Genomic DNA, 25716 nt, shown 5'->3' with positions numbered 1-25716 from the left:
GGCTTGCATGTCACACCTTTCTGCTCCAAATGCCATGTAGCCTGCCATTAGTGTCGTTGCTGTATCATCCCCACAGGGCTCAAGGCTCAGGGTGCATCTGGAAATTTGACCTGACGCTCCCGTTACTGCTTCCATCTACATCATCATGAGCGGTTTTATTTTTCTGTTAGGAGCCAAATTCTGCTCAGGAGAAGCCACATGTCTGCTTTCCACCTGAAGCTCCTACTTTTTTTTTTTTTTTTTAATCTCTTCTGCTTTGAAAATCTATTTTGCAAAAAAACGATATGGGGAAAAAAAAAAAAAATTATAGGAAATGCCATGTGCTAGCGGAGCATTGTTAGCTGTGCTTTTATTCAATGAAAAAAAGGTCTACACAACAAGATGGAGACATATTCAGCACTGTTTTGGTCAGTGGATCAGCTTAAGTCATTGCACAGAGGATATGGTACAGTACAGTATTATCACCTCTATTCAAAAACTGCATTACATTCATTTAGGAGGTACTGACTTTCCAGAATAAACAATCGATTCAAACTACCCAACACTTGGTGACGTCAAGAGATTGACTATCACCGCCCCTTTAAACACAGTCAATGCCGTTTCCCCGCAAAACAATCTCAGTCGTGCCTCTTGCTAATTGGCTAAATTGGATGGTGATGAATCTGTCTGTCCAGGAAATGATCAGATAAACTTTCTCTCAGTCAAAATGGGAGTTAATCGGCTGCCATAATTGACAGAATTCATTATGATTCTCCAAACTTGAAAAGCAACAAAATGTCAACCCGTCCCGGTCTTTTGCCTCTTCCAAAAGGACAACAAATGCGGCGTAAACGCAGAACGAATGGGGTGTAAAAGCATGCAGTGTTGCTGCTCCGCTCCACCTGATGTATTTTTGGCTTCCGCTGTGTCCCAGTTGTGTGCGGCTCCTTGGTGTTGGGAGGCAGGTGAAGGGTGTCTTGTGACAAAATGCCTGGTGTGTAGCCTATTTTCCAGGTTTTGACCTTCCCTGAATACACCGCTGTGAGGAGAACGAAGATGAATTGGAGTGCCAAGGCTGTACAACCCGGAGAAGAAAAGAAAAAAAAAAAAAAAAAGGAAGAAGACTTAACTGATGGATATTAGTCTCATTTTGTCATTCTATTTGCCTGTTTCTCTGCCTTCCTTGTTGCCATTTCACTTTTCTCTCCATCTCTTTCTCTCTCAGAGTAATGGAGTGTTTGAGGTCAACTCAAGGTTCACAGCGAGGTTTTGGACAAACAGCAGTGCAGATTGTCTGCTGTTTAACCTGCGCGACATGGAAACACAACACACCACCACCGAATAAAATAGAGGAAAATGGATTACAGTTAACGCAGAAGCAGAGACGGAAACGGAAAGACTTTAACCTCTACAGCTAAAGACATGATGAGGTTTGTTTTTTCCAGGTCATCAAAGGTTAGAAATCTTATCTTTTTCCCAGTACACACTTATCGTTCTTCTTTTTACTTCCTTCTCTCACTCTCAAAAGGTTTCCTCGCTCTCTTGTAATTTCTATCACCTCCTTTTTTTTCCTTAGTGTCATGTTCAGGTCACATCAGAAGAAGCCGGGGAGTAGGATGACATTTTGCTCCTACAGCTTGAAAGTGTTGATGTAAATAACTCTGAAGTAGTCGGTACGTCGACATCCAAGACATTGCTTACAACAGAGCTTTTATAAGAGAGTATTCTAATGAAGCTGCTATGTTTACCACCGGTAGGATCGGGCATCGAGAACCGGTTACCGAAAATGTAACCTGATTGATTACAAAAAAAATGTGTTTGTTTACTTCATATAACTATACGTCCCGACTAAGGTTAAACAGGTAAGAATCAGCCCGCTGTGACCCCTGGCGCTGGGTCTTGCACTGGCTGAACTCGAGCTGCTACAGCCACTAACTCAAGGTCCGTCTCTGCGAATTACGACAGTGACATGGAGCCACAAATGAGACAAGAAGTAGCGCGCCCCCCGGCCTCTTCTCCTCACTCCCCGCCGCTAGGAGACTACTTTCGCCAGGAGAGTGGAGACAGATCTTCAGTTGGAAAATGTTTATGTTTATGTTTATGTTTATAACCAGTTTTGACAGATAATATATCAGAAAATAAATATTTAAAAAATCTCTCATTTCTCTTTAATAAAACAAATTTCTTATCCGATTAACCGATTAGAGCTGCAGCCCTAATTTCTGCCTTTAACAAATGTGATTTAGCATTTTTTGCTGAGCAGCTTTTGCATCAGGTTCATCAAATTCACAAGTTCACAAAAGGTTGGTATCTATCTCGTGAACACCTTCACACAATCACACATTCACAATCACCGACCCGACTCTTAGCAAACAAGCGATTGCGGTAAGATGCAGTTGGGTTGTTGAGGTTAAAAGACTATATAGCAGCTGTGAATCAAGTAAACATATTATAAATAATGTTATGTCATGTTTTACTTTTACACTGAATGTTTGCTGCTTCAATCCAGATGGATATTGAAAAGTATTTTCCGTGACTGAAAAAGGCCCGTGTTGAGGATGAGGACCAACCTGAACCGGTGGTATCAGTCTGAAACAGAGCTCAACAGTCCCACCAGTGGAATTAGTTATGTTATTAATTTGTTTACAATATTTTCAGGCTTCAACCAGTGAAAGACAGGGGAGAGAAAGAGATAGATTCGTGAGGCATTGAAGTAGGAGAGGAGGACAGCATCCAACAGTGTGTCCTCCTCAGTTTTTGATACTTGATTGTCACGAAAATAAGTTCCCCCCCCCCACAAATTGCTTTCTAATCTGTGGGAAACACTGTATTTAGATGCAGATAAAAAAAAATGTAAAGGCATTTTCTGTAACTAAAATTACAAATTTTGAGGATTGTGCAGGCTTCCAGCCGACGGTTCTTATTATGGTGTTAAACCATTTAGTCAATGCTGATTATTTATGTGTAATGGCTACTTTTAAATACCGTATTTTCTGGATTATAAATCGCTCCGGAGTATAAATCGCATCAGTCAAAAAATACGTCATAAAGAGGAAAAAAAAACATATATAAGTCGCACCGGACTATAAGTCGCATTTATTTAGAATTTTTTTTTTCATCTGTCAACTACACAATAACACACAGAACAACAGGCTGAATACGGTAGGTGTCCGGCATGTTAACGTAACACATTAACAGTTATTCAACTACACAATAGCACACAGAACAACCAGCTACCAGGGCGTGGAGCATGGATGTATTAAAAGGCGTGGAGACGTAACTGCACCGTTGACAAGCCCCTCCCGACTCGTTCCTCCAGCTCTGGCCATCTCGCTCTCAGCCCGCGATTAGCCGATTAGCTTTCTTTGTTTTCTTCATTGCAGTAAGAGTCACCTTTTCGCCAGTCCTTCACAAGTTTCTCCCTCATTTCAAACTTTCTTTCTGCTGCTCAATTACCGTTTTCGGCTGCATATTTTACTACCTGCAGTTTGTAATCTCTTTTCTTTCTCAGTTGTCTTTAGGAGCAGCATTCTAGTTGTCACAAGCCTAGAGCGCCCTCTCGCGGCTGTGAAGCGGTAATGTTTTCAGTATGAATTAACATTTAAAAACATGTTCAATTATATATATTTTGATATATAAGTCGCACCTGACTATAAGTCGCAGGACCAGCCAAAGTAGGAAAAAAAGTGCAACTTATAGTCCGGAAAATACGGTACTATGTTATTATGCTGCACAAAATACCTGTTGAATGTTATGACAAGCCTAAGTATACTGTATTTTAATGCTGTATTGCTGTTACTGTAAAGTTGTGAGTGTGTGTGTGTGTGTGTGTGTGTGTGTGTGTGTGTGTGTGTGTGTGTGTGTGTGTGTGTGTGTGTGTGTGTGTGTGTATATAATTTACTAGTTATTGTGTACTTGTTTCATGGGACAGAACATCATTTTAGAGAGCGTATGAGAGACACAAAGAAAGGTGAGCTTGTAACACACACACACACACACACACACACACCTAGATTGAAATTGGAGAAAGAATCAATATTTCCATTCAAACGTCGGTTTCATTTTCTACAGATTAGAGGAGACTGTTTCTCTCAGCTCCATCACCAACGGACCACCATCCACAACACTGTCACAGTCGGTGTCCTCACAGGGATGATGAAAAAGGGTGAAGATATGGGACATATGAAGCCACTGAAGGGTCTCAATAGTTAACAAATGTGTGTGCTCGTCCACATTTTGTCTCTCTACATCCAATTTCCACCGTCCACATTGTCAACCCTGAAAAGGCCGATAAAGAGTGTATGCGTTTGTGTGTGTGTCACATTATTTGTCCTGTGTTATTGGAGCTCTGGGGACACAGAGTCTTCTATAAACACCCAGTTGTGAATTATTCAACAAATAAACACATCCTCACACACACACACACACACACACACACACACACACACACACACACACACACACACACACACACACACACACACACACACATTGTATTTGTGCTCATACAAACCCAAGCTGACAAATTCAGACAAAATACATATTTTAAAGATGGATAAATGTTATTCAATTCAATAGATAAACACACACACAAACCAGTCACATGTATGTCCAGCCATGAGAGAGAGAGAGAGAGAGAGAGAGAGAGAGAGAGAGAGAGAGAGAGAGAGAGAGACTGTCTGTTGGTCAGTTCAGTAGAAGGTGAAACAAACTCTGCTGTTAAATCCAATGACAGGGCGACACCTACAGTTTGATTAAAAGTAGTGCATTGGAACTACCTGTTCTGCTCAGATTGACAAGGCGCGATAAACAATTTTCTTTTCTATTAATTCATGCTCTCAAATTATTATTCGAAGGCAAAAAAAATTTTAGGGTGCAAATTAATAATTCATGCTTGTGATTTATGAAAACGTACCACTAATAGACTTTTATACGGTAAAATATTAGGCCTGTATCTACTGATTGTTTCCATTGTTGATTAATGTGTTGATTTTTCCTATAATTAAGGAAACCAAACTCCAACATCCAATCACAACACTGTTAATCAACTCAAACAACATAACACCAACAAAGGCGGACCAGAATATCACAAGAATTCATTAATTTTTCAATTCAACAAAAAGGAATAATTTTCATGTATTATTACTAGGGCTGCTCAATTTATCGCAATTTTATCCAAATCGCAATATGGACTAGTGCCATATCCAAATCACAGGGGGGCGCAATATTTGTTAAAGGCAAAATATGCGTCAAACCATTCTGAATTAAGTATTGTGGTGCTGCAGAGACGTCCCAGGCTATAAATCCTATCCTACAGACTAAAGAAAACATCTTTGTTTGGTACAGGTCCTCACACTTTAATCATTTTCATTTTAATATTTTTCAATGAAAATGAGAATAATGACACAAAAATGATCATTCCCTTCAACATTGTGAATCATATCGCATTATCAGTCAAATTCACAATTCAATATTTTCCTCATATCGGAACCAAAACAGTGACTGACTATTTTCCAAGTAGCAACTAAAATCCCAGGGTCAAATCCATTTTCACAGTCCAACAAACAAGCCCTTCAACCAATTATAAGAGTTTATAAGTTTATTTTACCCTGTTTCCAGTTCATGAGAAATATCCTATTTGTTTGATAAATTGGTTAATCAATTAGAATATAAATTGTCAGAAAACACTTTGTTAAAGTGGACATATAATGCTTTTCTGTATTTTCTGCCATATCTACAATGTTGGATTTTCATGTTAAACATGGCCAAAACTAATAATGAGGTAAATGTATTTTAAGCTGAGCTAACACGTTCAGATTTCCTACTATTCTGAACACTCTGGTTTCAACAGTGTGTTGCGTTCGTCACGCTCATCCCCCTCGTCATTTCCAGTAAGTGTTTTAACAGAGGTGTCGAAAGTGGGCACTACGGCAGTAAGTGGTTAGTGCAGCTTAACAGTGTACTGACGAACCATGCGACGCACACACGCTCCTAACCGAGACAAGCGACCCGAGCGGTTCGAATGTTTTTTCATGAACCGTACCACCCCTAATATATATATATATATATATAGCTACTGCAACAGATTTATATATATATATATATATATATATTTTACAGCGGTTTCTTCTTTCCCCCACAATGCATTGCACGACGTCACGTTGGGGAGACGACCAGGCGAAAGCCCCGTCTCGGTTCACTGTCACGGTTTCTGGCACTGGTCTGGCAAAATATGGCTTTTGGTCTCGACCGAGTCAATGTATCTTTATTATGTGTATCATAACATTGTTCGGCTTTTCACAAGTTTAGACAGCTAGCTAACGCTACGCCGATGTTTGCTAACGTTAGCGCAACAGCGTTAGCCTAGACTGCTAGTTAAATACCAGTATTACAACTGCCTTCGGAGCTGCATTCACGTTGTCAACATAAGACATGTGGCGTTAGTGCTCCTTTTGTATCATACTTTTATTGAATGAAATATTAAGCTTCGCTCCTACGAGATAGAAAGGTGTTTTTTTGTAACATTACACACAAAGCTAACTGGCTATAGTTAGCCTGTATGTATGCTAGCGGGATTAGCTAACATTGCGTAGCCAGCCAGAAACTTCGGCAATCGGCAGTAGTTTCGGCGAGCTAACCACGACAGTATGTCGCCCACAATCAACCTCTGCTGCTAAAAGCAGTCAATCTGCAGCGATGTTTGAAATGGAGACACATGGATGTGTTACCTGTCGTGGTTAGCTCGCCGAAACTACTGCTGAAGCTGCTGGCTGGCTACGCAACGTTAGCTAATGTCCGCTAGCATACGTACATGCTAACTTTGTGTGTAACTAACAAAAACTCACCCATCTCGTAGGAGCGAAGTTTACCGTTTCATTCAATTAGGGCTGCAACTAACGATTATTTTAATAATCGATTAATCTGTCGATTATTTTTTCGATTAATCGATGAATCAGATAAAAAAAAAAAAAAAGCATTAATTTACATCAACTCAATACATACATACTTGTTTTAGTTAATAGTTGTGTAAAGGTAAGTAACCCAAATAGCAGATACAGAGAAGACACAGACAGACAGACAGACAGACAGACAGACAGACACACACACACACACACACACACACACACACACACACACACACACACACACACACACACACACACACACACACACACACTTATTCATTAAATTATTACCATCATTGTAGTAAGTGCAAGTTAAGTTCATTTATACACCACACACTAATATATTTGTCAACAATAACTGATATGGGACAAAGCACAGAATATATATGACAACAGATTGAAAAATTAATGGGCCAAAAAAGGCGGGTGAATAAAAACGTGTCTTTAGTCTTGCAAACTATACCACCCCTGCTTTATTACTGTTATTAACGAGCTAACGCTAGCTTGTCATGCTAGTCAGCTGGATAACGAGTGAACACCAGCACCACAAGAGCTACTGGAGGGACGTTACGTTCCTCACTTCAAAACGGAACAGAAGTAGGACTGTGTAGTGAATTTACCGTGCTGTTGAACTCCCTTCCTCCTTGTCAAGGACTCCAATGTTTATGTTTTAGGGGCTGATTCATCACCGTGGTGCGCCCGTGCCATGCTGTGTCGCTTTTGCTTATCTTGCAATTAACATGTTTTTGATTTATTTAGTGTGAAATGCTCCCACACCTTGGATGACTTAGGTCGTACTGATTTCTCTGCCTCCGCCATTTTCAGAACAACGTTACGGGTCTCTCCGGTCTCTCTCCGTATTTCCTCTACCCCCGCTCTGCTCTTTTTCTTTTCTTTCGCTCCGCACTGTGCCGGTCCGCACCACTCCGCGCCACTCTGCTTCTCTCTGCACTCAACAAAAAAAAAATGTTTATCTCCGCAACTGAGTGGCGTAATAGTTGCGCGACACAACGAATCGATAATGAAATTCGTTGCTAACTTTTTTAGTAATTGATTTTTATCGATTTTATCGATTCGTTGTTGCAGCCCTACATTCAATAAAATTATGGTACAAAAGGAGCACTAACACCACAGGTCTTATGTTGACAACGTGGATGCAGATATAGGAAACTCCGAAGGCAGTCGTAATACTTACCTAGCTAGCCGTAACGCTGTTGCGCTAACGTTAGCGAAACGTCGGCGTAGCATTAGCTAGCTGTCTAAACTTGTGAAAAGCTGAACAGCATCCCTGTCCAAGTAATAAATAAACACTTGGCAAATATGTTGTTACTGGAGCTAGTAGTCTACCATCAAAACGTGAGATATCTAATCAATATGTGTTTACAACCGTCGGGGGATTTCACAGGTGGGACTGGCAAGTTAGCCCATAGCTAGCATATAGCTAGCAGGATGTCTTCTATTTTCTAGATCTAGATAAGTTTATCGGTACTTATCTGAACTAACGACATGATCACTGTCACTAGATATAAATAAAACATGGACTTTCACTTGGTGCTATTCACTGAGGGTAAAAACACCTCTTCCTCATCCCAGTCAAACACCATAGTTCTAGTACTAGGCTGATACCAGGCTGATACACGTCTCCCCAACGTGACGTCATCACCGAATTGCGTTAAAAAAACACTAATACCAAAAACAACAAAAACCTGACAAAAACTGGTCTTTAACACTATTTGGAGACATTTTTAACAATGATATACATATATTGAGTGCTATATGTACCTATTAATCAACAGTGGTGGTTAACCTGCAACATGGGCTTTAACTAGTGAAACAATATTGGAGCGCAGCGGGGATTCCAGGAAACACGCTGGCCAATCAGAGCAGACTGGGTTTTTTCTGAGGGGGGTTTAAAGAGATAGGCGCTCCTACAGAGCATCTCATACAGAGGGTGAATACAGTTGCAGCAGTATGAGAAAAATAAAGTGTATTTTTAACATTAAAGCATGTAAACATGTTCTAGTACAAACAAAATGCAAGTATTATCCTGAAAATTGCCCTTTAAAGCGCACACACCACACCACACCCACACAACTGGCAGATGCAACAGCAGCGGCATTAAAGAATACATAGAGATGCACAGAAACCCAAATACGTTTAAAAACAATAAATCAACGGAGCTACCGGAAACAAAAGTATGAGCCAGACTTTACCATTAGGCAGGGTAGGACACTAGGGCTGAACGATTTTTGAAAATAATCTAATTGCGATTTATTTCAAAAATATTGCGATTGCGATTCGATATGCGATTATTTTTTAAGCTCTTTGTCTTCTGTATTAGTCAACAAAAACTAGCAATAAATCATTGTATAGTATGAACTTCACAAGATTAGATAGATTAAACAAGCTGTTCTTTCCTGGAGGCCAGGCCTGTATGTGATGGTGAAATTAGGTGATGCGTGAATTTATATGAATGACCTCTTTTATTTAACTACTTCAATCCCAGTAGTATATTGAGCACTGACCAAGCCTGGTGGAAACATTCATATGAAAGTCAGAAATAAATCACACTAAAGTGCAGATTGCAGAGATATAAAAACAAATGTGGCTTTACAACACTTAGTAGTATTTAGATTATTTAATTATTATTTACATAGACATATGTAAACATGTGGATTGCATTTTTTAAACACTGTCTTTGAACTTTACTAGACAGTTAAATAAGTAAAATATATACATCGGTGTATTTTCTTTAAGCGCGCACAGAGGAGCTGCCTCCAGCCCCTCCCTCCCTCATGAAGTTCGTGCGTGTGCATGACAGCGTCAACGACACTGCACTAGCTCAGAGAGGCTATCGTTACGTTAGTAGTAGCATGCAGGTGTTGCCGTGGGATTAGCTAACTGTACTAATAAAACCGTTTGAAACACCGTGGCTACGCTGCTGTGACAGCTCCCCGAACGTCATTTATCAGAGTCTGGTTGTTACCCCTCCTCTCCGCGGCAGTCTCCTCCGCTCCATATCTTTATAATGGAGCTAACCGCTAATCAGAGCTAATCGTTGCTAACCGAGCCTTCAGTTCTGCGTGCCTGTATTCATTAACTGCATGTATGGACTGGAGCCAGATAAAACCCTTACAAGTTTTAAACTACAACTCAGAGTTGTTTGAATGACAGAAATCTGCTCAAGGTACGGCGTACCGTTAGCGTGCTAAGTTGATGCTTTCTCTGCGGACTACGGAGTGCGGACTGATTTGCTCTCGTGAGTCACGTGACCAAATCGCAGCCTTTGCGATTAGGAAATCGCGTTTTAACATATCGCGATATTATCGCAAATGCAATTATTCGTTCAGCCCTATAGGACACTGTCCGGGAGCCCTGAGAGGGTCCCTAAAGGATATAGATATAATACTGATGTTTAAATATAGAATAAACTGAATTATGCATCTGTTTCTAACTAACAATTGCTAGGAGGTCACACACTATTCTTGACAGCACCAAACACTGACACAAAGGTATTCCAGTGCGCTTTTTAAAAGAGAAAATTTAAGGGAAAATAAAGCTTTCATACCCACTGAAACCACTAGCAGCACTAACACTCAAATGTTAAAAGATGACACCAGATAGCACCAGTACTCTCCTTTTCCTCTGACCCTCATGGAAACAGTGGCGACGGTAATGAAATAATACCAGAACAAGAAAATTGCATTCAAGAGCAGGGGACGAGGCAACCATGACAGGGAAGCAGAGGGTAAAAAGGTAAATAACTACATCCATAGCATCCTCAGTTAGGGAAAAGGATGAGAATAAAGCAGGAGAGAGGCCCCATGGGTTTCTCCGAGGGCCCCTAATCACTACATATAGCCCTGACAACAGTAGAACAAGCTGGCACAGCAGCCAAAAAAGAAAACAGACACATCTGGCAGGTGTAGCAACATCATCATTACATCCAATGTACTATCAGGTCTGCCTGTTAACTAATTATTATGTTCATAATCAATTTATGTTAATTGGTCAATGAATTGAAACAAAAACATAGTTAGGTCTATAAAATTGTGAATAAAACATCAGAAATGGCTCCATGTGTCATCTTCAGTTGCAATTTTTGTCTGACTAACACAAAGTCCAAAACACAAAGGTATTCAATTTACAATATGAAAGCAAATCATCAAATTGTCATATTTAGGAGCCAGAAGTTTTATTTCTATGGCAAGAACCAAAGAATGTTTTGGTTTTTGATACTTAGTCCTAGGGCTGGGCGATATGGACAAAATCAAATATCACAATATTTTTGACCAAATACCTCGATATCGATACCGCAATGATATTGTAGTGTTGACTATTGGTGCTTTAACAAAATATTTACACAATGAGATTTTTGATAAATAATCATCAGTAATGTGGATATAATGACTAAGTGGGTAAATAACAGTTACAACAGGTAAAATGACATCACTTTACTGTAATGCAGCCTTTAAAACCAGGAAAAGACAACACTTATGCCATATTACGATATCTAAGACGATATCTAGTGTCATATCACGATATCGATATAATATCGATATATTGCCTTTGTCTATTTATTGCCCCCCCCCCCGAAAAAAAAAAAGTATCTTAATTGCTTAGCTACCTTTGATAACTGCATGACGCTCGTAGTCCAATGTTCAGGGCGTGTCAGCAGCAATGATGCCAGTGTTTAGAAGAACCTTCACGCTACCGCTCTGCAAAAGTGGAGTCAACTTTGGAGAAGAATGGACAGATGGGTGAACATCCGGGGACCGCTCCGCTCTGCCGTTATTGATGCTGCCTGTGAAAACGTTTTTCCAGTCAACAATGAAAAGTCCTTCTTCTGTGAGAAGTTCACAAACCGTGATGCACATTACTGTACTGCGTCCTCCACAGCTGGCGGTGGTGGTAGTGGGCGCTTCCTGGCTACTATGGCCGGGCTAACGTTAATTGGCAGCCATGTTTGTCGACGTTAGCTAGCTAGCTAACGTTACTTCGGAAGAAAAGCGCGGGAGCATTTGTATCTTTGAGAGATGGTGACGGCAGAATTTGAATTCCTCTTCTTTTCCTCGTGACTTCATTTAGTTAAAACATTAATACAAGTTTTTCCATATAACTTGTGCTCCATTAGAAGCAGCTAAGACAGCTTTAGCTAAGCTAGTGATCGTCTCAACGCCACTGAGCGAAGGATTGACCACCTGACCACAGACAGGTGAACGTCCCGCGATATTACGAATCCCACTATGGCCACGCCAAGACCCGCCCTTCAATAGCATTTATTGGCCAAGCGTCCATTCTTACTATAGGTCCTATCCCTTGACCAATCGGCTATCCTAACCCCAACCAATCGAGCTGCTTCGTAGGGCAGGTCTTGGCGTGGCCATAGTGGGATTCGTAATTTTGCGAAAAGCTATGGAACGGCCACCTGACCCTCCTTCACTGAGCCCCGCCCCTTAGTTACTGTTGTTATGCGTGCCAAACGTTCCATCCATGGATGTACAATGGAACATAGGATTCTGTAGTCTACAAAGATTCTCTGTTATATGTAATTGTCACCATAGATATAGAACAATAATGAAAAAAACATTAAAAAAAAAATTGTTCTATATCTATGATTGTCACACGCTAAAATGAGTGAGCACAATAACCAGGTAAAATGCAATAAAAGTTATAATGCATAAATCGGTAACAATTACAATTTCAGTTCAGATTTAGGAGCAATCTAGTCTCGCATTGCCAGACCTGTCTCCACTCCACAGCGTTGTAGAGTAAAGTCTGGCTAAACCACACATACATTCTAGGATAGAAAAAAGAAAGTATGCATTTCTTTAAACCAATCAGAATCATCTTGGGTGGCACCAAGCTATGGATGCAGCTATGGTGGCTCTGCAAAATAGTATTGGAAAGGAACTTTTTTTGTGGAACATTTGTACCCCGCAAAAGAAAACACCACATCAAATATAACATTAAGTTAATTATTTACACAATACAGTAACGTGAGCTATTTAAATTACCTGGATACATGTATCTGTACATACTGTAATTTTCATATTAAGCCATGGGTGGTTGTCAGTCGGGTACAGAGCTCCACATGCTTTTATGACTGTCAACATAGCCGGCATCTAATGTTAGCTTCTCTGCTGCGCTGTAGAGTAATGTCTGGCTACGTGAGACTAGCGTCTAGCAACATTATTGGATGCTGCGTTCTCAACCTGGCAACCTTGGTGAACTTCGAGTCTGGATGGAGGGGCTGGGGGAGACTAGCCTGGCTCCGCCCTCCTACATACTTCCGTTCAGTTTTCCTTTTCCTTCAGTACTACGTCTGGGTATGCTGTTTTCTCCGGTCAAAAAATTACCGGTCCAATCAGCAAACAGAGGGAGTGGCTGAGAACGATGACGTTGAGGTCTTGCGCTAGTTTGAGTTATAGTTCCGTAATGGCGGCGGAGAAAGATGCGGTCCGTTGTGGCAACGCTGCCGAATATCCAGAAGTTAAAGCCCGAGCAAGAACAATCTTTGCTGAGTTTTGTTGGTTTTGGAAAAAAATTCTAACAATTGTAAGCAGAACAAAAAAAACCTACACTTTTACTGTCGGAACTTAACAGTGCAACACCCAGCGGAAGAAAACCGTTGCCATCGTTACCTACTACCTGCCAGAGCCATAGACGTAGCCAGAGCTAGACCATCACTAAAACGCAGAGCCTTTTATCTAAATGTATTTAAACTACAATGTTTTCAGTTGAGTATCTGAGAGAGTTTGTCAACGAGCAACTGGATGCTGCTGCTGCAGAAATATTGGGAGTTTTAAAAAACACAATTGTCCAGTACGAAGAAGTGATTGACCGTCAGCGCAGACTGCTGGATGTCGTTAGGAAACCTGAAATAAAGTTACAGCGGATTATTGGTGTTTAAAACTTAAAGCTATTGTGTAAGAATGTCTCCCATCTAGTGGTGAAATTGTATATGACAACCAACTGAATATTACTTTCTAGCCCCTCCCATTCCGAGCGCATTTCAACTCCTACGGTGGCCGAACCCGAAATTAGCTCTTAGTATCTCCATTGCTTGCACGCAGCTGTTCTAGCCACTCCAATATTAACTTTGGTCTTGTTGCTTCGCCTGTTGCGTTGTTGTTTTAATTCTCTTTTTCGCTTCCCTGGAGAGTAATCTCCCTCTGGCATTCGTCACGGTGTCACGGTGAGTTTAAAAGCGAAAAATGGCGGAGGTATGTCCCTCTTCGGCTAATGTATTTTAAAGATGGAGGCGCAACATGGCTGCCATCATTGGAGCGACTCGCTAGTATGTATTCTGAATGATTCTGAATGGCAGATTCTACGCTTACGAGAATACATTGATTAGTTGGAGGAAGTAATTACACATGAATGAGCACATATTTGTGAAAGAACAAAGGGACTTTTGCTAAGAATCTAAAAAGATTACACAATGTAGGTTTAATGATTTTTAATACCACAAAACAGATAAGATGTGATGTTATATTAAATCAAAATGGTTTAACTGGTACTTCTTTTCTCGCATGTTTCTTTCCTAACCACCATTTCATTTATTTATTTATAGGGAAAACACAGCACATGGATTAACATTTGCTGGCTAATTTTGAACTGCAGTCCTTGGCGAGATATTTCAAAAACAAGTGAGGTGATGGTAAATGTACAGACAGAAGACAACAAGACACCATACAAACGGCAAATAAGCACTCTCAAGACAATGCACAAGCCATGCATAACATTACCATTTTATATCATAACTACTGTAATGGCCACAGATAATTTGGATTCATATTATCAGTAGGGGTGTAACCATACATTGATGTATAGATTCAACGATCAACGATGCAATTTCATTTAAAAGATGCGCCTTTATTTTTAAATTCCCATTTTATATTCTTTTTTTTTTAAATATTTTTGGGGCTTTTTATGTTGTATATATTTGGTGTTTTTTAATTAATAGTTAAAAAAAAAAGACCTCTGCAAATTGCTCCCAGGGGGGCTTACCCATTTTATTGCTCAGGAAGGTTGATGTTACACCCTGAACACATTAGTATCATATTACTTTTTTATTCTCTGTCCCTCCAGAGCTCCCACAGCAGCAGGATCTCGCTGACCAGCAGCAGCTCTGTATCCAGGAGAGAAACTCCATTCTGAACCAAGAGGACCCAGAGCTGTCACAGATTAAAGAGGAACAGGAGGAATTCTACACCAGTCAGGAGGAAGAGCAGGCGACTGATGCCTTTATGTTGACTCCTACCCATGAGGAAAGTAACCAAAAAGTGACCACCAACTCTTCTCTGACAACTCTCAAGTAGCTGACAGCCAACATCATAAAGGAAGCAAGCATGTAGACTCAGGTTCAAGCAGGAATGCAGAGCCAGAACCAAACGAGAGACATCCCAAAATGAATAGTGACGGTGATCAATGTAAACCACCCTAACTTGTCAAAGATTCACCGGAATACTCACACGTAAAACGTTTTTCGAATGTGACTTTTGTGGGAAAACTTTCAAGTTAAAGTGCCTTTTATACGAACACCTGAGAGTCCACACAGGTGAGAAGCTGTACTCCTGCCAAACGTGTGGAAAAGCTTTCAGACGTAGCACTGAATTGACAGTTCACATGAAATCCCACACAGGTCGGAACCCATGTTCTTGTAACGTGTGGAAAAGCTTTTGGATGTAATAGCAACTTGTTGGCCCACGTGAGGTCACACGCGGGTGAGAGGCCGTTTACATGCAAAACATGTGGGAGAGCTTTCAGACACAATAATAACTGGACAGCCCACATGAGAATCCACACAGGTGAGAAGCGATATTGTTGCAAAACGTGTGGAAGAGATTTCGGATATAGTAGTCACTTGTTGACCCACATTAGGTCACACACAGAGGCCGTTTACATGCAAAACATGTGGGAAAGGTTTCAATGGTGACTTGACGGTCCACGTCAGAACCCACACAGGTGAGAAACCGTATCTTTGCAAGACCTGAGGAAAAAAATTCTTGAACATATCAAAATTGAGAAGGCATATGAGAATTCACAAGTCGTAACGGTTCGTGTATATGGGGCTGGGTTTAAAAAAAAAAAGATCATTAAATTTTCATTTGAATGATCTGATTCATTAAATCCTGAGATCAATCTTTTAAGAGGGTGTAGCAGGCTCTGTTTTGGCGAGCATAAAACTGGAATGGCCATTTAAAGGATCTATGGCTTTAGGTGTGTATTGTCTCTGCACCACACCCTCTGCACTAAAGAAAGACACTTGTAAACAAACCTTTTTGGTCACCCAGTACTCGGTCTGTAAAGTTGCACTTTATTGTGTTCACTGCTGTAGTATGTTCATGTTAAAGTGCATAATTGTATTTAGATGTTATATCAGAATAGCTTTACATGGTTTAATTTTCAAAAAACACCATATTTTTGTTGTACTGCACATTGCACTACTAGCCAGTCAGAAAGAGAGTATGTGGGCGTGCCATGCTAGCAGCTAGGCGAGCATTATAACGTGTGTTACAAAGTGACGCACATTTGTCTCTGAAGTAAAGGCTGGACTACAGTAGAGCTGTTTGGAGCAGTTGGTGAACAGTGTTTTCTGTTGGAGATTGTAAGTCCCTTTGGGGTGGACTTTGGGCTTTTTCACTTTGTAAACCTATGCATGCACATAAAAGATACATAACACAATACAGGAAAGGGAAAAAGCCAAAAAGCATAATATGAGCACTTTAAATAAAAAGTACATTAATAGTAGTAACTGCTTTGGCGTCAATTTGTCATTATTTTTAATAATGAACCATGTTAGAGGGTTCCTTGTACAATTTACAGCATCAGTTTTCTGAGAATGTTTAATTTTCCCCATTTATCCACACCAACAAATTCATCTCAAGATTTGTTGTTTGACGACAAATTAAAATTTTGTAAAAATAAAAAAATGAACATGTTTGCCTGTAACAAGATGTTTAGTGTTGAAATAAATCCATGGGTATTCTGGGCTCTGTATAAAACTGCAAATCAATCAAAGCTTCTCCTTGGAAGTTAGAAATACATATGTATGTATATATGTATGTGTATACATGTGTGTGTGTGTGTGTGTGTATGTGTATGTGTGTGTGTGTACACACACACAAACATTTTTTTTCTTCCTTCTGTTACTTCTTAGGCAGTGGAAACATCTTTTTAATTGAACAAAAATCGGATCTTACAAAGAAACGGATTTATTTTTTTTAAGACAATTTTTGGGGCATTTTCGGCCTTTATTTTTGACAGGACAGCTGAAGACATGAAAGGGGAGAGAGAGGGGGGAATGACATGCAGCAAAGGGCCGCAGGTCGGAGTCAAACCCGGGCCCGCTGCTTCGAGGAGTAAACCTCTAAGTATCTCCACCAACTGAGCTACCTGGGCGCCCTAATTTGAGGTTTTAATGTATTAAAAATCTATTTGAACTTTAGGCATAAGACCAAATGGCACAAACATATAAATTGATAAAATGTCTCCCTGCAACAACTGTTCAAAATGAAGCATTGGCAGAGGAAGGTTAGAACTAGAACCTCCTTCCAGGGTTCTGAAGTGTACTTAACTGAGAGAACGACTGCAAATACACCACCATTTGTTGTTAATCTAATGTTTTGATAACGCAGCTGTTAAGCACTTTGAGACTGGAGCAGAAATTGAGTTTTATTTAATTATTTATAACATGACATTTTAAAATGACACTTTAAACCTGGAAATGTTTTTTTTTACAGCGTTCAAACCTGTTTATTGATCCACTGATGTGTCTGCTCGTGGTTTTTAAAAAGCGACTCCAATGGAACACAGCCAGTATTTTACTTCAGAATAAAAATCTGTAAAAACACACAGACAAACACACACTTGGAAAAATGCAACACACACACACACACACACACACACACACACACACACACACACACACACACACACACACACACACACACACACACACACACACACACACACACACACACACACACACACACACACACACACACACACACACACACACACACACACACACACACACACACACACACACACACACACACACACACACACACACACACACAAATCAAACAATTACAAAAACACAAATCACTGACATTAAAAAAAGGGTACCTCACACGTATTTACACATTAAAGGGGAGCATATTTGAGGGGACAAAATATGGGCAAGAAAATGTTATTATGTTATTATATTGTTTCCTCTACTGATTCCAAATATAACAATATTAAAAAGATATTTTAAAGGAAAAGCAATTCTCTATTTGGACATATGTATGTTTCAGGTAGAGTGTTGACTGCCTCAGGAAAAACAATCTGAGAATTTCTAAAAGGTCCTAAATAATAAATCAACCAATAACAAATGATTTAAAAGTCCCGGTTTTCAGATGGAATGAATATGCCAGTAAACACAAGAGTTTTTAAAACAGCAACAATGTGGACAAACACACAAATTCACATTATGGGGTAATACAGCATGGAAGTCCCACTGCAAATCTACATCTACATTCAAGTGACCGGAAAAGAAAACTGAATTCCCTTCTAGATCTGGAGCTCTGAGGGTCAAGTTCTCCAAAATCATCTACGTACTGTGATTGTTGGCATACAGCACTGTGAGACCCAACAGGCAGTCAACATTGTCTCACAGAAGAGGAACCTTTTAGAGATCTGCAACTAATGATGCAGTTAATCATTTTATCTAATAATACATTATTTAGTTCATAAAATTTTAAATGGTGAAAATCACATGCTCCTAGAAACCACTGTGGCATGTTTAGATTGATAGAGCTTTGATTCTCTGCCCAAAGCCGATTGGGCACAAGCAAAATTCCCCCAGGCTTGGTCTGGTTTGCACAAATGTCAATTTCTTTCTTTTTTTTTTCCCTTTTTCTTTTAGTTATAGTCTGTGTAAGGTCATGGAAAATGTATGGTGTGTGTGTACCACTGTATGTGACTGCCATCTTCTGGATATCTACTGAACTTACACAAATAGATAAAAAAGCAGTGTATATTTAGGTTTTTAAGCAGGCTCGGGCCAAAAACTGCTGCTGTGGCTCGGAAAACGGGTAAGGGCTTGGACAGATCTATGCAGGGGTTCATGTAGGGTCACGGATATTTTTGGGCCTGATCACAGCTGTAAAAAAAAAAAAAAGAAAGATATCCCATTTCTAACCATAGAAACTAGAGAAACACAGATGTAGGATGAGTTTACTTGATTATCAAGGAAAATGCAGAAAATAAACTACTCAAATTTTGAAACGCGAGAGGAAAAAGAGACCGCAAAGACAATGTTAAGTGAGTTAACAGTAAAAACCAAGCTTCTAAAGACACGGTGGCTTCATCTATCGGAAATACTGTCGGTAAAGTGAAGGCTGTTGCAACGTGGAAACTGCAGTGCACACAGAGTGTCACGCACACAGCACACCTTTTTATTTACTTAAATTGCACAATTTTTGCAGTTGTGTAATCGCACAGAGTGACGTCCCGATTGCGTATAAGATTGCCGTTTACGATCTGATGGTGTGACTGCTCGTTTTGTGTCCTGTGGACTTTATCGTAGTGATGGCAACACCCTCCCAGATCTCAGCAGTTCATTTGGAGAGTGTGATGTCATCATAAATGATAGAAACGATTGCTAAAAGGGGTGCCCGCAAGTACCATTGACATGAAATTTCAAAACACCCATGCCCAATATTCACAAAAGTAAACCTTAAAAGCTCTATAGCTTGGATAATTGATTATAGATTTTGACGATATGGCTGACTTCTAACACACCAAGAAACGGCAACATGTTTCTGTCAGAAACTGAAATAAAAACTTTTAAAACCGCGTAACAGTACAAGATCTCGTTTAGCAAAATCAGCGACTTGAACCTCAGTTCGACAAAGACGTTTCGAGAAGTTGCAGACTGCTTTCCCCCCCAAGCGTTTAGTTTTGAATAGGAGAGCTGATCCAGATCCAGACAGGACCCAGGGCTCACAGCTCCGTCTTCTGCCCAGACAGAGGCATCTGTGGCTGGATCTCCTCGTCCGACGACACCCCTCCGTCCGTCTTCTCCACTGGAGCTTTGCTCTTTTTCTTCTTCTTCACCTTCTTCTCCTTCTTCTTCTTGGTCGCCTTCTCTCCCTCCGAGCCGCCGTCTCCGCCCTCTCCCTTCTTCCCTCCCTTCTTCTTTTTCTTCTTCTTCTTATCCTCCGCAATGGCTGCCTGGTCTCCCTTCTTCTTTGGGGTCCAGTCCTCGTTCAGACAGGCTGGACAGGGAAATGTGAGGAGAGGAGAAGAGGGGAAAATAAATGGTGAAAGAAATACTGTAGATACAGATTTAAAAAAATAACAAAAGAAAAAAAAGAGATTGAGGTAGGTAGAGAGGAAAAGAAAGAAAGACCTCTGTGTGTGTGTGTGTGTGTGTGTGTGTGTGTGTGTTACCTGCGTCTTGTCCTTTCAGAACGTGTTTCTCACACAAATGCTTGGTCAGGTCTTCCTCCTGGCTTCCTCTGTACCAGTCCTCAATCACGTCCTCATACTCCTCTATCATCACGTCGCACTGACACACACAAGTTCGTACAAGTTGTCAAATTAATATTATATATAAGCACAGTTTCCAAGGTTTTGTCAATTTTCTGTGATTTTGTGCAGAATTCACACCATAAAACCATGTTTTAGTTGTTCAAAAATGCACAAAACAAAGAAATGAAAGAACTTTTTTTAAACAGAGGTACAAAAAACACCATATAAAAGATTGTGTTTTAGGTTCAACAGTTGAAAACTTGTTTGGATACATTCGTTTTGCCCAGTTTTTCTTTGTAACTGTTTCCTAAAGAACACACAAAAAAACCTGGGTTTGATTTTCAAAAACTAAACATTAGAAGATTTTCAGTAATTTCACTGAATTCAAGTGACTGTGAAAGCACCTGTTTTTTAAGGTCGGCCACTTCCGCCGAAGTCTCGTTCCACAGCTCGAAGGGAATATCCATCACCACGTTCACACCTTTATTCACCAAACCATGAAGCGTGGAAAAGGTCTCGGACATGCCCTGCAGACAGATAAGATAAGATCAACTTGATTGTTCCACAATGGGAATATCTTTTCCTTGGGCCAACCCCCATGCTGCTGCCAGACACACAACATACATAGATGTTACTGAACAAACAACAAGGTTGCTGAAACACATAGACATTAATTTATCTGCTACATCTACATCGAGGGAAACCTCCTCCTAGAGGGCAGTAGCTCATACTCAGCATGTAGAACATGGGACGGGTCACCAACTATCCTGTCTGCCTGTTTTAGAGGAGCCTGTTCGCAGGTAGACGGAGAGACAGACAGTTAGGAGAGTGCTGTCAAACAGGACACCAACGTTACAAAAGCTTCTACCACGAGGCACTTCATTTACTGGCAGCATGCGAGGGCTTTTACTTTACATACGGGCATGTGACAAACAAAGAAGCCGCCAAACTAACTTGCATAAAAGATACAAAGTTAGTTTGGTGGCCAATTTGTGGAGATCACACAGACAGGTCTGCATCAAAAATGCTGCAAAATTGTGAAAATGTATCTGAATTCTTTAAACGGCTGACAGAAAAAGGACAAAAACTCAAAGTGCTACATACGCTAAATACAACTGTACTTTACTATTGGACATGATGGTTTTGCAGGTGTCATGCTTACTCGCGATCACCTTCTGAATATAAATGTGGGTGTTTTTTTATGTCAATTTACCAGTCTGAAACATTAAAAGCCAAATAAAGTTGGAAAAAAACTGAGCGGATGAAGCTGGGGGGTGAACCAAAACGGTGAAGTTTCTTGGCGGACAACCAAAACAATGGGCTGAAAGACACTTGTCAATGCTTCGTAATTCTCTGTGGGTTCACCGCTTCAAACACCCCCCTATCACATTACAGGTTTGAGCCAATGTTAATACTGTACAAAAATAGTAATAACAGCTTTAACATTTGGGGATTGTGTTAGAAATTAAGGGTTCCCTCTCAAGTTACATCTATTAAAATAACCCTAATTAAAATGCAGCTTTGCCCAAGACATATCTCACACACACACACACACACACACACACACACACACACACACACACACACACACACACACACACACACACACACACACACACACACACACACACACACACACACACACACACACACACACACACACACACACACACACACACACTGACCTTGGCAAAGCGGTTACTTCCACTTCTCTCCTTGTGTAGATTGTACTCTAACAGCCTCTGACACACATTTTCTACAACCTCGATGAATCTGAGGTCTCTGTGGGGGGAGAGAGAGAGACAGAGAGAGAGAGACAGATAGAGAGAGGGAAAGAGACAGAGAGAGAGAGACAGAGAGAGAATGAGAGAGACAGAGAGAGACAGAGAGACATAAAGAGAGAGTTGAAAATGTTTTCAGACCTTTGGAATTAAAATAGCCCCACATCATCACATACCCTTCACCATACCTAGAGATTGGCATGGGGTACTTTCTATAAAATCATCTCTCAATGCAAATCAAACCAGCTATTAGGCTAACTGAAATAAAACCATGCCAATCTCTAGGTATGGTGAAGGGTATGTGATGATGTGGGGCTGTTTTAAATCCAATACACACACACACACACACACACACACACACACACACACACACACACACACACACACACACACACACACACACACACACACACACACACACACACACACACACACACACACACACACACACACACCTAGAGCTGTAACAATTCAAAATGTTGCCCATCATTTAATTGTCTCAGAAATAATTGTGATTAACAACATAAGTCTCTGACAAATTTAAAAATATTTATTTATTTATTACTTTTTTTATCTATTAGTTTTGAATGGGGGGTCACGCGCCTTGTATATGATTATTGTACTTTATGAAATTGTGTTAAATGATACATTGATGACGTGTGAAAAAATAAATGTAAAAAGAAAACAACAAAAAAATGAATTCCAGGATATGTCTTATAGATCACTGCTATGACCTTAGCTAATGATAGCAATTAATTGTGGTAAAAGAAAACTTGACAATTGGACAATTATGCAATGATTGTTACAGGCCCAACAACAAAACAAATGTGTCTGCTAGTAACTGAGACATTTTCATTATTTTTAAAAGTCCTGAATTTGAGTTCAAGCCTTTTCCGGTGCAAAGACAACACTGCTCTGTATCACACACCCACCACCAGCTCCACTGCTTCCTCCTTCTATAATAAGTTCCACCAAAGGAACTGAACCTGACCAAGTTCCTGTCCCCTGCTGCCCGAGTGTGTGTGTGTGTGTGCGCGCGCGTGTGTGTGCATGTGTGTGTGACAGAGATAACCCTCTCTTCCACAGACAGCAGGGTTTGGAGGTTTTCCACTGCAAAACAAAGCTACACTTTGTTCTGCTTTGTCGACTGCAACGCTTCACGTAGAGTCACAACATTAAACACCACACACACTTACGACTTGACATATTTGACTGGCGGCGCCCCCTTGCCGTCTATGAAGCGGTAGTTCGTGTCGATGACTTCCTTGGTCTTCCCCGTCTCATCGAACGCCGACTTCATCTCGATGCTGACAAACTTACAGACTGGAGAAGGAGACGGAGAGAGTGTGTTTTAGGGCTGGCCAAATTAATCTAATTTTAATTTCAATTTCAATTTATGATTTTGGCTTACGATTATGAAAACGAGATCAAATTATTATTGTGCCGCATTCTGTTTCACAATGATGCTCTTGTTTTGTCTCTTGTTGTAATAAATAAATCCAGTGCACCCCCTTTACTCAACAGCTTTCGCCCATTTACGGACTAGAATAACTTGACTATAGTTTACCATAAATGTTGAATATATGCTTGGAAGTTTTCAGTAGGTTGTGGAAGTGCACTTATGTTACAATATAATTCAGTCTTATTTTTCATTATTTGTATGTTATTTATTTAAAAATATATATTTATATATTATTATTTATTTTTTTTTAAACCTTTTTTGTTACGTTAAAACATGCATGAGGTTTCCAAAGTCAATGAGTAATCACGTTAAACAATCGTGATCTAATATATTGACCAAAATAACTGGAATACCTGATGGTGTGAGATTGTACAAATGAATGGAGTTTGAATGTACTAATCTTTCATTTAAATTGAAGACCATTCTTATTTATTTTTTATTATTTACAAATGATGCGAGTTAATTTGATTTCTTATTTGTTACAGATTTTGAAACTGTGGTCAACCTGCCTTCTGTTTGTAAACTTTGTTTGACAATAAAGATGAAAACAAACAAAAAAGAGAAGGAAAGTTTAAAAAAATTATATAATCATTCAATTTTGACATTTTCCAGATCACAGCTAGCAATCTAACTGAAGAAATACTTAAAGTGCTCATATTATGCTTTTGGGCTTTTTCCCTTTCCTATATTGTGTTATATATCTTTTATGTGCACGCATAGGTTAACAAAGTGAAAAAGCCCAAAGTCCACCCCAAAGGGACTTACCATCTCCAACAGAAAACACTGTTCACAAACTGCTCCAAACAGCTCTACTGTAGTCCAGCCTTTACTTCAGAGACGAACGTGCGTCACTTTGTAACACACGTTATAACGCCCGCCTAGCTGCTAGCATGGCACGCCCTCATACTCTGCTTCTGACTGGCTATTAGTCCTTACCTAGCTACTGCACATGTGTGACTCCCAACAAAGATGGGACAGAAGTGAGATGCCTCACTCTGTAGCTAAAACAGACAGCTCAACACACAGGGTGAAAAGGGGAGCTGCAGCAATGTGCAGTACAACAAAATATGGTGTTATTTGAAAATTAAACCACGTGAACCTCTTCTGGTACAACCTCTAAACACAATTATGAAACTGAAAATGAGCATAATATGAGCTCTTTAAAAGACGTCTTACTTAGATTTCTTTCTTACTCAAATCATGACATGTTACATTTTAACATTCGGTCTTAAGAAGCTATTTAGAGGAATCAGAATGAGATTTATTGCTAGAGTAAGTTTTCACTTGCGTGGAATTTGCCTTGTTGTGTTATGTGCATACAATCAAATAGCTACAACATATGAAAATGGAAGAAACATCAGAGCAAAGAACTGCCGTGTGTGCAAAATATTAATCCGGATCTGGATCTATTAATATTATTCTGGAGATGAATGATATATTCATTATAGTGATATTTTTCTCAATGTGAGCCAGCAGACAGTTAAACTACAGTGGCATGTATCCATCCTCACTCTGCTGTGGACGCCCTGGATGTCCTCGGACCCTGTTTTGAGAACCAAACGAAGCTAACAGTCAGTTACCTTCACATTTGTTAGCAAGATGAACCCAGTCGTCATCCCCTCCAGTCTTAGCTGCTCCGGCCGACAAAAACACCGAGAAAAACAAGTACGCCGCCAAAATCATCTCGTCGGCTCCGTCGGACACTTTATCTGCTCGTAAAAGTGGGTTTGTGCTTAAAAAAAAGCTTGAAAAGACCGTTATATGTCAGTTACTACACCATATTCTGTCCCATCACAGCAGCTCGCAGCAGCTGCAACAAAATCAAGAAGTGATCCCTTCCGCTTTAGGCGCGACACGACGCTCACCATCGGGCCAATCAGAGAGGTAGAAGTGGCAGCAGCTGGACCAATGAGAAGCAGAGGAGGGCCAGAGAGAAGGATACAGTAAAGAGGTATCACTCTGCGCCTATTTTATGATACAGCCAAACAGGAGGTGAAGCTGTAGCCTACTTGAGTATTTCCCTTTTATGCTACTTTATACTTGTACATCTCGGAGGTAAGTA

The 25716-nt window shown here is 40.2% G+C and overlaps 1 protein-coding gene and 1 long non-coding RNA gene across 3 annotated transcripts in view; both read right to left on the bottom strand.

The window, feature by feature from the left end:
• Positions 1 to 12122, bottom strand: part of LOC120573381 — a 43649-nt gene extending 31527 nt beyond the window's left edge. The window contains exon 1 of the long non-coding RNA XR_005641700.1: positions 11512 to 12122. This is a non-coding gene — a long non-coding RNA (uncharacterized LOC120573381). The remainder of the gene's footprint in view (positions 1 to 11511) is intronic.
• Positions 12123 to 18721: 6599 nt separating this feature from the next.
• Positions 18722 to 25507, bottom strand: cnpy3 (canopy FGF signaling regulator 3). Of its 2 annotated transcripts, XM_039823218.1 has the most exons (7): positions 25235 to 25507; positions 23389 to 23515; positions 22097 to 22193; positions 20816 to 20938; positions 20331 to 20448; positions 19871 to 20155; positions 18722 to 18952 (listed from the first exon to the last, which is right to left on the bottom strand). In XM_039823218.1, the coding sequence occupies exons 1-6, from the start codon at positions 25335 to 25337 to the stop codon at positions 19881 to 19883; spliced, it is 843 nt and encodes a 280-aa protein (XP_039679152.1). In that variant the 5' UTR covers positions 25338 to 25507; the 3' UTR covers positions 18722 to 18952; positions 19871 to 19880. The 2 variants fall into 2 exon arrangements, with proteins under 2 accessions (XP_039679152.1, XP_039679151.1); XM_039823217.1 differs by having other exon boundaries at positions 18722 to 20155.
• Between the last annotated feature and the right edge of the window lie 209 nt (positions 25508 to 25716).

The sequence above is a fragment of the Perca fluviatilis genome, chromosome 14 (genome assembly GCF_010015445.1).
Source record: "Perca fluviatilis chromosome 14, GENO_Pfluv_1.0, whole genome shotgun sequence".
In the NCBI taxonomy this organism is placed as follows: domain Eukaryota; kingdom Metazoa; phylum Chordata; class Actinopteri; order Perciformes; family Percidae; genus Perca; species Perca fluviatilis.
Note: the sequence above shows the minus strand (reverse complement) of the source record. Positions and strands in the feature narration are given on the sequence as shown.

What these genes read in the sequence shown, in the direction of transcription:
- cnpy3 (XM_039823217.1), bottom strand. Translation starts at nt 25,337, where the DNA reads ATGATTTTGGCGGCGTACTTGTTTTTCTCGGTGTTTTTGTCGGCCGGA. An exon ending in GAAGTAACCGCTTTGCCAAG is followed by an intron (nt 20,939 to 22,096) that starts GTCAGTGTGTGT and finishes ATCTGTCTGCAG; the next exon opens with GGCATGTCCGAGACCTTTTC. An exon ending in TGGCCGACCTTAAAAAACAG is followed by an intron (nt 20,449 to 20,815) that starts GTGCTTTCACAG and finishes TGTGTGTGTCAG; the next exon opens with TGCGACGTGATGATAGAGGA.